The sequence below is a fragment of the Coregonus clupeaformis genome, unplaced genomic scaffold (assembly GCF_020615455.1).
Source record: "Coregonus clupeaformis isolate EN_2021a unplaced genomic scaffold, ASM2061545v1 scaf0369, whole genome shotgun sequence".
In the NCBI taxonomy this organism is placed as follows: Eukaryota; Metazoa; Chordata; class Actinopteri; order Salmoniformes; family Salmonidae; genus Coregonus; species Coregonus clupeaformis.
The window spans coordinates 10,067-23,042 of NW_025533824.1; the positions used below are offsets into that span (position 1 = coordinate 10,067).

Here is a 12,976-nt window from a genome sequence, read left to right on the forward strand (position 1 = left end):
TGCATTAGTGACTGTAAGATAGCAGCATACTATTATGAGCAATATTTTGAATATTCCCTCAATGATTAGCCTACTAACAAGGCTAACTTCTGAATAAAGCTAAAGCCTAAAAGGTGAGTGTAGAAAAGCTGAAACAACAAGCCTTTCAGAAGCTACCCAGTGTTGCCTGCCTAGTCAGTCTGGCGAGGCAGGAATTGGCAGCCTCCCTCTCTGCGAGCACGTGATTTCAGCCTGTTGAATAGTGCGCACTTCTGAAGTTCCCTTTGGCTTTGCGCTGCTGCTGCAGAGCACAACCCAGACAGGCTGTAAACCGTAGCTCTCCGTCCGTCCTCCTAATAACTCACATGGGAGGGAATCATCAGGGTGTGCCTCACTGAACTTCAGAGAGAGGACAACATCTCCTATCATGGAGGAGAATGAGAGTGAAGACAGGTAGGCAATGACTAGGCAAGTTAGTTCTGATACTTTGCTATTGAGCTGCCTGTGCCTGCTATCGTTGAAAAGTTGGGGACTTGAGAGCGAGGCGTTTGTTCTCTCATTTGGCACCTGTAATTATAGCTCCCTCCACTAAATCTTAGAAGGTGTAATTTGGGAACCGTTTTTTTTTGTGTCTCATTTAGGAGAGGCGTTTTCTACTCTACAGTGTGCCCCTGTCTCACCACCCACAGTCTTGTTATTTGTGAGACAGGCGATTGTCTTTTGGAAGCTCTAGAAGTCTAGCGACAGGGCTTTGGGACGAGGCATGCTCTGCGTGTAAATCCGTTAAAGTGAATGCACCGTTGATTTAAAGTCAAAGAGCCGTCAGGGAAGAGCCACTTTGATGTCACTGGACGGGCTCCAGATGAAAGGAAGTAGGTGGTGGGCTCTCCGGCAGGGCACACAGACAGCCATTCTGATAAGGTCACTGTGCCAGGGCGCCCTGCCGCCTGCCACAGCTGCCGCCTCTCTCTTTAGGCCACAGAATGATAATAAAAACATATCTCGTTATCCTAGTCCCTCACCAGCCCAAGCCGAAGACATCATCCAATTTCCAAATGTTTGACATGGTATTCGCTGGGATAGCGTCGCTTCTTGTTTTTCTGTTTTCTCTCGAAATGAGAAAGGGGGGGGAGGGAGCATTCCTCTCTGAGCTGTGTAATGTGAGAGGGGCTGGCTGGCATGCAAACCTGATGCTAGGGCTGCCCCCCCCTTCTCTCTCTGACTCTCTCTCTCTCCCAACCACTCTCTTCGGTTGCCTAGAGACTCGCTGTGGGATGCATGGTAACAGCAGGGAAAGGTCATCCAAACCTTTGAGAAGTTAGTCATCCCCTACAGTGGAGGTAGTAGGGGGGCTCCAGTGGAAGGTGGTGGGAGGGGCTCCAGTGGAAGGTGGTGGGAGGGGCTCCAGTGGAAGGTGGTGGGAGGGGCTCCAGTGGAAGGTGGTAGGGGGCTCCAGTGGAAGGTGGTGGGAGGGGCTCCAGTGGAAGGTGGTGGGAGGGGCTCCAGTGGAAGGTGGTGGGAGGGCTCCAGTGGAAGGTGGTGGGAGGGGCTCCAGTGGAAGGTAGTGGGAGGGGCTCCAGTGGAGGTAGTAGGGGGCTCCAGTGGAAGGCGGAGGGGGCTCCAGTGGAAGGTGGTGGGAGGGGCTCCAGTGGAAGGTGGTGGGAGGGGCTCCAGTGGAAGGTGGTGGGAGGGCTCCAGTGGAAGGTGGTGGGAGGGGCTCCAGTGGAAGGTAGTGGGAGGGGCTCCAGTGAAAGGTGGTAGGGGGGTTCCAGTGGAAGGTGGTGGGAGGGGCTCCAGTGGAAGGTGGTAGGGGGGTTCCAGTGGAAGGTGGTGGGAGGGGCTCCAGTGGAAGGTGGTGGGAGGGGCTCCAGTGAAAGGTGGTAGGGGGGCTTCAGTGGAAGGTGGTCGGGGGGCTCCAGTGGAAGGTGGTGGGAGGGGCTCCAGTGGAAGGTGGTAGGGGGGCTCCAGTGGATGGTGGTGGGAGGGGCTCCAGTGGGAAGGTGGTGGGAGGGGCTCCAGTGGAAGGTGGTGGGAGGGGCTCCAGTGGAAGGTGGTGGGAGGGGCTCCAGTGAAAGGTGGTAGGGGGGCTTCAGTGGAAGGTGGTAGGGGGGTTCCAGTGGAAGGTGGTGGGAGGGCTCCAGTGGAAGGTGGTGGGAGGGCTCCAGTGGAAGGTGATGGGAGGGGCTCCAGTGGGTGGAAGGTGGTAGGGGGTTCCAGTGGAAGGTGGTCGGGGGGCTCCAGTGGATGGTGAGGGTGTTCTAGAACACTCCACTGGAGCGTATCTTCTTCCCTCAGCTAGGCCCTTGATTGGTCAGCTTGGTGTCTCTGACTGTGGTGGGAGTGGGGTTTCTTTCTGCAGAAGTGTTTGGTGGGGGGGTTGTAACGGGCTAAAGGTCAGCAGTGATGTCATCCCAGGAGTGATGCAAGTGTCATTGTGAGAGCAGTGTTGCCGCTTCTGCTTGTTTTTGCTGCTTTGGAACCACACGATTCTCTTCTATTGTAGTCACCTTTGAACTCTGCAAATATAACCAAGCAACAACACAGCAAAATCTTGCCAATGCACTTATCTCCATTTATGATGTGGTAATGGAAGGGCTGTGTTGCTGAATTTTGTGTTGCTATCTTATGCAAGTGCACATGCAAACGTTCAGAGTGAGCAGGCTTTGGAAAAAATATCCCCCTCCCAGTACTTTTCCAGCGTTCTCTTGAGAAATGGCACCACGGTGTAAAGCCTTCCAGGACGAGCACAGATGCAGAAGTGAAGCTGTTCAAGCTTCCGTCTTGTTTTATGAAGAAAATATTTAAGCAGAAGGATAAAAACAGGAGAATATCTGCACTTTATTAGGCTAGCCTGTATAGTGAAGAGAGTTTGTTACCGTGTGTGTGTGTGTGTGTGTGTGTGTGTGTGTGTGTGTGTGTGTGTGTGTGTGTGTGTGTGTGTGTGTGTGTGTGTGTGTGTGTGTGTGTGTGTGTGTGTGTGTAGCTTGTTCAGAATAAAACTGTAAAAGAAAAGCCTGTATACTGTAGGTCAACTTTCCTTTTCACTATGGAAATCAATCAGCCAATCTGCAGCATCCAGTCATTTGTTGACATGGGCCTTTTTTCTATCACCATGCAGACTGGACTTTCTCATCAAACAGTAATAAATGAAAATAGACCTACATTTATTTAGGCCCAGTGTCATTTTATTTGAATTGACATCCCTTCATAGCCACTTACCTCGTTGACCTTACTGAAATCAGATTGTTATGCCATGTCCATGGTGAATTTGATTACCATAGGACATTTTGACCTTTCACTTGAACATTGCTCTTTGAATTAATGCTGTAGATAAGAACCTTTACCGTTCGCGTTGAATATTTTCAAGATTATGTTGTGTGGGTGTGAGCATCAAAACAACATTCCATAAGTAGGTTGATCATGCGTAGGTTGATCATGCGTAGGTTGATCATGCGTTGATAATATGCTAACGTTGTCTTTCTCCTCTCTTTTGAATTGTTCTCTGTCCAGGTATGGCCTCACAAGTCTTGATCTACCCACCACACATTTATCAAACCCAGACTAGTGCCTTTTGCAGCGTGAAGAAACTCAAAGTCGAGCCCAGCAGCTGTGTGTACCATGAGAGAGCCCACCCGCGGACTTATCTGAACGGCAGAACCCTTGGCATAGCGCACCCGATCAGACTTGCTCCCTCCTTTGCGACCCGAGACTCGGCGGCGGGTGTGAGAACGTGTGGCGGCGGGCAGGAGTTCCCTGTACAGACGGTGGCCGTGCACTGCGTACGGAGAGAGCAGAACAGAACAGTAACAGGCCCGGCGGAGGCCCAGCAGCCCCAGGACACAGGGCCAGTCCCCTGGCAGGGCAAGGGGCAGGAGCAGACGGACAGAGACAGGGAAGGCAGCAGTAGTGGAGCGACAGGAGGAGGGGAAAGGGGGGAGGAAGGTAGAGGAGGTGGGGAGGAACAGACAGAAGGTGACTGGGAAGAGGACGATTGTGGAGGTTTGAACTCGGCCGAGAGCTCTCAGCGATGTGGGCTGAAACGTAAGAGCGAGGAGCTTGATAACCGCTGGAGCGCCATGCAGATAGTGGAGGACCTGCCCATGTTGCCAGCCATGATGCAAACGACCAATGGGGGGAACCCGGCTGGGTTGCCCGCGCCGACAGCTGTAGGGGGCGCTGGAGGACCCCCAACCAAACAGGGAGCGGCGGGCGGAGCAGGAGGGGGTGACGGGGACTACCAGCTGGTGCAGCACGAGGTCCTGTGCTCCATGAAGAACACGTACGAGGTGTTGGACTTCCTGGGCCGTGGCACCTTCGGACAGGTGGTAAAGTGCTGGAAGAGGGGCACTGGGGAGGTGGTGGCGGTGAAGATCCTGAAGAACCACCCATCGTACGCACGCCAGGGCCAGATCGAGGTGGGCATTCTGGCCCGTCTGAGCCGGGAGAACGCGGATGAGCACAACCTGGTGCGGGCCTTCGAGTGCTTCCAGCACCGCAGCCACACCTGCCTGGTGTTTGAGATGCTGCAGCAGAACCTCTATGACTTCCTCAAGCAGAACAAGTTCAGCCCGCTGCCTCTGAAGGTAATCCGGCCCGTGCTGCAGCAGGTTGCAACGGCCCTGAGGAAGTTGAAGTCCATGGGCCTGATCCACGCCGACCTGAAGCCGGAGAACATTATGCTGGTGGACCCTGTCAGGCAGCCCTACAGGGTGAAGGTGATAGACTTTGGCTCAGCCAGCCACGTGTCCAAGGCTGTGTGCTCCACATACCTCCAGTCCCGCTACTACAGGTGAGTGTCTACAGAGGTTTGGGTGGAAGGTTAGACATTCAATGCTGGGTTATTTGTGTACAATACAGGCTGTCTATAATAAGTCAGTGAGTCAGTGCAGGAGAGGCCAGGATGATCATGTTCTGACAGTAAATCCTTACAGTTTGAGAGTAATGACATATCCTCTCAGATATGCTTGAGCTTCTGCTAGGGAGCTGAGATCATCTTAAAATCTAATCTCACCAGAGGTTGACTTCCACTGGTGTCCACATACACTGTAGGCAACCATGAGGTAGAGCTGCACAATTCATCCATTTGACATCGAAATCGCAATATTGACATGTGCAACGTCCATATTGCAAGAGATTTATATCACATGCAATATTGTGAAATCCACTCAGCTGTGTGTAATGTCCGTTGTTGTAGTTTACTCAGATTGATATTTTTTAGTCTCCTCTTGCGGCTGCTTTCCACACACACCAAGCCTCACCCTGTCGCTCAGGAAGAGCACTTCCTCCTCTTACATCCACCAGAAGTTTGCATGCTGTTCTGTTAGGTCAAATTCAGTCAAACAAGCACGATGCTGCTTACCCCTTTGCTTTTTTAAATAAATCATTCTATTTCTATGATTCCAACCGTTCATCCAAGTGTTTTGATTTTTATCGGAAGTCAAATCACAATCACAGTAAAATGAAAATAAAATGTAGATTTTTTTGCCCATATCATGCAGTTCTACCGTGAGGTCAACAAAAAAAACGCCCTCCTGAGGTCAGGCAAGGATACGTCTCTTCTACTGCCTAACATCCTGTGCATTCAGGAGCTACATACCACGACTTGTGAAAAATGTGACCCCACAGTGTTACTGGCAGGGGGTAGCCTGCTCACGTCCACTCAGCCTGGGAAAGGAAACAGTGTTCTGAAAACAGACTGCAACACAATGAGGCGGGGGGAGAAAAAAATCTATAACTGTCTGTATGAGTTTGTGAACATCTCACACATTGTTAGCAGTCCCGTTGAGGCTGGGTTAGGATTGAGCCGTCAGCCGTCTGTAGGATTTGTTAAGATGTCATGGTGAGCAAGGAACTGCCTGTAGGCAAATATTAGAAGTCTTAGCCCTCTAATGCATAGGCCTATACTCCCGCCCGTTGGATTGAACGTCAAGGAGCAAAAAGGCCTACATGTGTACTGTATGTGTGTTTCCCTGGGAAGGAAATGTGTATGTTGCATAAAGACCATGCTAACCAGTTGAGGATGAACAACTTCTCTCTCAAACAAAACACCTCCCGAGTCCGAACGTAACGCTGTTACGAACCCTGATGCGTAACATAGCAGCCTATCTGGTATGTTTATGTTGAGAAGAATGTTTCTTCTGCTCTTGGACAGGCGAACGGAAAACCCACGAGACGAATTACCCTTGGCAGCACCCTATGGGCGCCGGTAGTTTTTAGTTTTCAGAAACGGGCCCTGAAATGATATGAACTGTTACGTAAGGGTCTGGAGAGGAATGACCTAGTTTAGTGTCAGTCTGTAGTCTGTGGTTTCTGCCTCTTGGCTGCTGTGCTGACAGTCTATTTGTGTGATGAGGAGGATGTTTAGTGAAGAGTCAACCCATTCAGCACTCAGTTCCTGAGAGGTCTCATCGGAGGAAGAACATGCAAGATGACTTGTTTTTTGTGACCGGAAAATACATTTGTCCTCCTTAAATAGAAAGCACTGTACTGTCTCTCAGAACATCTCATAGGAGCAGCTAGGCCTATTTATACATTATATATGGGGTGGAGGGTTTGACTGTTTGTTAAACAGCACAGAGGTCTGTCTTCTCGTGAAAATGTCATGATGGAGTTCTAATGTAATGACTGTAATGGTTCTGTCAATGGTTGGCTGCACAAAATAAGGTCATAACCTTGCATTAGCCACCATTAGCTTCCAACTGCTCTGGTACCAGATCCTGTTCTGTATGATGGTGGTGAATGATGTCACCCTGATGAAGGCTTTAATACTGAAACGAGTCAGGTTTAGAATGCACCTTTTTGCTGAACCTGAATAGGCCGGAGTCTGTCACAGACTGTGGTTTTCCTTCAATTCATACACCTTGGTCGGTCTGTGAGGTAGAAGTAGTAGTAGCCTATTCTTTTCCCCTTGCTTGTTGTGGTAGCACAGGTCTGGAGGACCTGGCAGCTCTCCTGTTTTCCACTGCCTCAGAAGAGCATCATCAGGCAGCCCTACTGCACGAGGATGGATGTTTCTAATTAACCAGTTCTAATTAAAGTCTCTGCTCTGGGTCTGGAGAGAGAGAGAGAGGAGAGGGGAGGGGGAGAGACAGAATGGGCCTGTGTGCACTGCAGCCATGTCCTCAGTAAGTAGGCCTAAGTGAGCGTAACACAGGCTAGGCTTCTCTGTTGTCTGGTTCACTAGTGCTTTGCTATTTGACATGTTCATTGAACAGACCAACACATTTACATTTAAGTCATTTAGCAGACGCTCTTATCCAGAGCGACTTACAAATTGGTGCATTCAACTTAGGATAGCTTGTGGGACAACCACATCTTGATCACAGTAAGTACACTTCTTCAAACAAGCAGCTGTGAGCAAAGTCAGTGCAGTCAGGGACAACTAGATCTCGATCACAATAAGTACATTTCTTTAAACAAGTCAGTGCTAGCAGGTGAAATAAGTCAGGTGTTAGTTTAGACAAAAGACAGTGGTAGTAAAGGGGGGTAGAAGGATTACTATTATACTATTCCAGGTATTCCTTAAAGAGGTGGGGTTTCAAGTGTCTCCGGAAGGTGGTCAGTGACTCCGCTGTCCTGGCGTCGTGGGGGAGCTTGTTCCACCATTGGGGTGCCAGAGCAGCGAATAGCTTTGACTGGGCTGAGCAGGAACTGTGCTTCCGTAGAGGTAGGGGGGCTAGCAGGCCAGAGGTGGATGAATGTAGTGCCCTCGTTTGGGTGTAGCGTCTGATCAGAGCCTGAAGGTAAGGAGGTGTTGTTCTGCAAGCTGTTGTAAAAGTGACAGTATAAAAGCCACATGTCAATTGAGATTGTGTCTGTACCACAACAGACAGTTCAATTGAAATTGTGTCTGTACCACAACACAGACAGTTCAATTGAAATTGTGTCTGTACCACAACACAGACAGTTCAATTGAGATTGTGTCTGTACCACAACACAGACAGTTCAATTGAGATTGTGTCTGTACCACAACACAGACAGTTCAATTGAGATTGTGTCTGTACCACAACACAGATAGTTCAATTGAGATTGTGTCTGTACCACAACACAGACAGTTCAATTGAGATTGTGTCTGTACCACAACACCGACAGTGTGAAGTCCTGTGCGTGTTTTCATTTGCACTATAAAGATCCTCAACCCGTATATCTTTCCCAGCCCTGGGTCTTCTGCAGGCGCTCACAGAGACGAGGTCAGCCACTAGGGACTGACTCGCACGTCTCAAATTCATGTGCGTCATCTCATTCCAATTCCAGTTTTTTGCCGCATGTCTGGAGAGGCTCGAATTCAACACCACACCCACCCACCCACTCTAGAGATATAGCATGTTGTAGACTTATCGTCAGTTTAGTGTAGTTTGTCTGTCTGGTACAGTGTCCAGCATCGTTGTCAGATAATTCAATAGAGCCACAACAAGCCCATCCACAGCACAGTGACTCAAGTCCACTGACACACCTGGTAGCCATGCAGCAGTGTCTGTTTGTGTCCCAGAGATCAACAGTCTGTCAGCTTTTCCCTTGGGGAAAATGTCAGGAATGTCCTGGGGGATCTTGGCGCGCTCTGGGGTGTATTCATTACGCCGATTCTGTTGCAAAAAGTTTTGCAACAAACAGTTTACTCCAAACAGAAACCGTTTTGAAACGAAAACAAGAGTTTCCGGTATGTCCCTCTCCGTTTCATTCCGTTTGTTCTGTTAGCTTCCGTTTATTTCTTAAACGGTAAACGTTTTCCTTTGCAAGACGTAATGAATACACCACTGCTGTGCATCTGCTTTAAACACAGAGTTTCCAGGTTTTTAGGGATCATACATGTATGCTTCCAGGGTTTGATAAATGTTCCTAAAGCCCCATGGGAGTTGGAGTGTACTGTACTTGTTATCTGTAGTGCAGACTTGGCACCTGTTAGATAATATGTTGTAGTTACATAGGTGTGGATGCCCCTGCTGCTCCCTCTGATTAAATCTGAGGGTACAATCTGTCTGAGCCCATGCCACCCTCTTACTGCCCTAGACTAGACTCCAGTAGTCTGTGCAACATTACTTTGCACTCGGCTGTTTAGATGGTGCAATTTGATTGGTCCCCCGGTAAAATTCAGGATGATATTTATTATTTTAATTTTTTTACATCTGAGATAGCTCCAACCCCAAAAGCAGAACCCTCCTCCTACTCCAGGCAGTTGTTTTTGAGGCACTCCCTATTGATATCTGATTGGTGTTGTGACCGGTCAGTGCGACCGGTCAGTCATTTCATTTTTAACATCAGCAGCCCAGCAACTTTTGACTTCTGAATACAATGTGCAAGTGACATTGTCCCCTAATCTTTTGCATGGGCTTGACGATTATATCATAAAATTCATGAAAACGCAGTAATTTAAGATACAGTATATACAGTACCAGTCAAAAGTTTGGACACACCTACTCATTCCAGAGTTTTTCTCTATTTGTACTATTTTCTACATTGTAGAATAATAGTGAAGACATCAAAACTATTAAACAACACATATGGAATCAGGTAGTAACCAAAAAAGAGTTTGAAGGTAGGCCTTGAAATACATCCACAGGTACACCTCCAATTGACTCAAAATATGTCAATTAGCCTATCAGAAACTTCTAAAGCCATGACATCATTTTCTGGAATTTTCCATGCTGTTTAAAGGCACAATCAACTTAGTGTATGTAAACTTCTGACCCACTGGAATTGTGATACAGTGAATTATAAGTGAAATAAGCTGTCTGTAAACAATTGTTGGAAAAATTACTTGTGTCATGCACAAAGTAGATGTCCTAACCGACTTGCCAAAACTATAGTTTGTTAACAAGAAATTTGTGGAGTGGTTGAAAAATGAGTTTTAATGACTCCAACCTAAGTGTATGTAAACTTCCGACTTCAACTGTATGTAAATAAATAAATACAATTATATTTGTGTTTGTGGATGAATTTACTTCTGCCGGATGCTTTTTAAGAAGTTTGGCCCTAAAGACTGTTGCGTTACGTTTTTGCCCATTTGAATACCATTCAAAAAAAGCCTACAAAAATTCAAAAACTACAGTGCTACTTCCTGGAAAGTGGTGCGTCACTTTCATACCGTATCTATTGAACAAACTGTATAAACCAGACTCTGGGTTGGAGCGTGCAGAGGCTGGCTAATGAGACTCCGCTAACTGGAACTTCCATTCCCTCTATGATGTGCTGACTTACTTTGCAAGTTATATATGAACTCTCATATTTGCCATCTTAATTTTCTGCATGTGTTACGGGTGAGGTTGGCAGAAGTTCTGTGGTATGATTATCATTAAAAGTGATGCCGTCATTGATCACTTACTGACAAGTTTTGTCTGACAAACGTAATGTTCTCCTCACAATTCACTGGGCTCTAGAGGAGTGTTGTCTGCTGAATGCATAATTCATTTGAGGTGCCAGGCCAGCAAACCACATATGCAAAGAAATATTGGGTGCTAAATTGTGCTAAAAGCCTAAGAACTCATCTTTGCGAGTACTCCCCTGCCCTCCTTTTGATTAATGGTAGTCACTGGCTGAGTGTGAGAGGTTTAATTCCTCAAAGTGAGATGGAAGGAGTCAGGGATTAGTTTGCTTCTAATGTTATGCCTTAGCGTCTGGGGGAGGACCTGGCTTTGGACTGGTTTAGACTCTAAAGCCAGCCATTTAAATAGTAGTGTTATTACTTGGGAATTTGAGGTTTCTCTTCCTCTAAAGAACTGATGGGAGATTTAATTTGATGTATCAACAGAGGATTCAGTTTGATGGAACTTTGATGGCATCTCATTCAATTACGCATTGCAAGAGACCGAAAGTGAGGTGAATCGATTGGAAAGAGTCTGAACAGGCCTCCTTAAAATGTTCAGCTAAGTTGTATCCATAGGGAATAGATGGATGCTATTCGTCAGCTAAATGCAGTTACATGGAATTGCGCTCATGGAAGTTGACACCATCGGCTAGTCTGTCAATGCAAGTATCACGTAGCCTAATCGTGTGCTGATGTGGTGTCATCTCAGAGACGCCTAGACCTTCTATCTGGTTTTCTTAGTCAATTTGTTTAAAGAAACTGACACATTTCAAATGAGCCTATTTGCTTGTTGTAGCTTATTCTGTGAGGTTATTCACTTTTGTAGTTTTTGAGTCAGTCGCTAAAAAAATAAGAAACAAACACTTCCTAAGAGATGACAGTATTATGCCGTTATCTATGTCATTTAGATTCGGCCTAGTTTCTTAGTAATGTGTTTGGCTTGGTGGAAAAGGGAAGATACTGTAGAATGACTGGGTCACACGGCAGCTCCATGTTATCTGTCTTAGTACAGGGGGATTTACATTTCATTTGAATAATTCATGCTGCCTGAACATATTCAAATAGGAGACTTGGTTCTGGGTTATCCATTTCCCTCTCTGTATGCAGTGTCTGTAGATTCCTGCTCTCTGAGGTGAGATGTGTTGCATTGACCCGAGTTGTGACTGGCGTTCTTCAGAACACTAGAAAACCGCACGCTTGTCATAGATGACTTGGTTATTCAAATGACATCTTTGTGCAACCTAGGCCTAAGTTTCCACCTTTTGTAGGCCTATGCTTTAGTAGCCTTGCATACAGAGTTCATAGGAGTTCCAGTAATTTCTGTTGATGGATGTGAGTAGCAACAGGGGAAGCTGCAGCAACACGTATGTAATAAAAAGGCATGGTGATCTCTCTCATGATCTGTCATTTACCTTCTCTCTAGTTGTCCGTCGGTTGCAGGCTAAACATGAGGCCTAGTCATTTTGTTACATAATAGGTTTAAGCTTATTGACAGGTGTCAACACAGAATCCCTTTAATTATTTCTGTAGACCGTGAAGACATCTCTTGAATTAAATATTAAACAAGCTATATCCAGATGTGTGTCCTCAAGAGAATTTAGGTTGCAGTAAGTTACCACTTTGACTGTTTTTGCTTTCTCTAGCCCTGATCGTACAGTCCCGGTGACTCTCTTGGTGTGCAGGTCAGCTGCAAAAGAGAAGCCCACAACATCCTCTGGTTTTATCTCATATCTCTGCTCTCTCTGACACACACCCTGACACACACAGACACACACCCTGACACACAGACACACACCCTGACACACACACACACACCCTGACACACACACACACACACACACCCTGACACACACAGGCCTCCATTCACTCACTTCTGGTAAATGCACCATATTTCAGGAAGTGACTCAAAATAGAAACGTCTCACTGTAGCCCCTACACTGTACTTTAGTGACTTTGGGAAGGAAGTTAAATACAGTGTGCAGCTGCTCTCTTCCATTTGCCAGTTCTACCCATCGAAAGCCCGGGTCGCCAACTCATTCTCACCAGCCATTTTATCTTCAGATAACAGTTTATAGCAGTATATTGCCTACTTTCAATGGAGGGCCACACAGAATGATGATAAGCCTAGCGCACCAGTGGTACTTTGATGGTGTCAGAAGAGCTTGCTTGATGAAGATTTATATTCAACCTAATGGGGGGTGTCATTTTGCAAGGCAAGGAGGGCAGCGATATCAAGTATGCCACGAACAAGGCACCAGATTAATTCAGTTGAACAAATGGAGAAAGTTCCCCTCAACATGCAGTTTGCCATTTACAATTTCCCCAAAATCAATTGGATGACTTTTAGGTGACTTTCCCTCCTCCACTGCATCCAGGTTCTGTGTGCGAAATAAAAAAGAAAATTGCCTGACGTGCTCTCAATTAGGGTATCCAGATTTCCATACCATTTCTGTACCATACCGGGGTATACGTCATTACCGAAACTGCACACAAGGGGTTCTATTTAAAAATATATTTATATACAGTACTAGTCAAAAGTTTGGACACTTACTCATTCAAGGGTTTTTCTTTATTTTTGTACTATTTTCTACATTGTAGAATAATAGTGAAGACATCAAAACTATGAAATAACACATGCAATCATGTAATAACCAAGAAAGTCAAAATATATTTTATATTTGAGATTCTTCAAATAGC

General features: G+C 46.6%; 1 protein-coding gene across 2 annotated transcripts in view; it reads left to right on the plus strand.

Moving 5' to 3' along the window:
* Positions 1–242: 242 nt before the first annotated feature.
* Positions 243–12,976, plus strand: part of hipk3b (homeodomain interacting protein kinase 3b) — a 68,871-nt gene continuing 56,137 nt past the window's right edge. The window contains exons 1-2 of one of the 2 annotated variants that reach the window (XM_045215114.1): positions 243–432; positions 3,490–4,768. In XM_045215114.1, coding sequence (XP_045071049.1) covers positions 417–432; positions 3,490–4,768 — 1,295 coding nt within the window. In that variant the 5' untranslated portion in view covers positions 243–416. The remainder of the gene's footprint in view (positions 433–3,489; positions 4,769–12,976) is intronic. The other variant, XM_041859585.2, reaches the window with a different exon arrangement.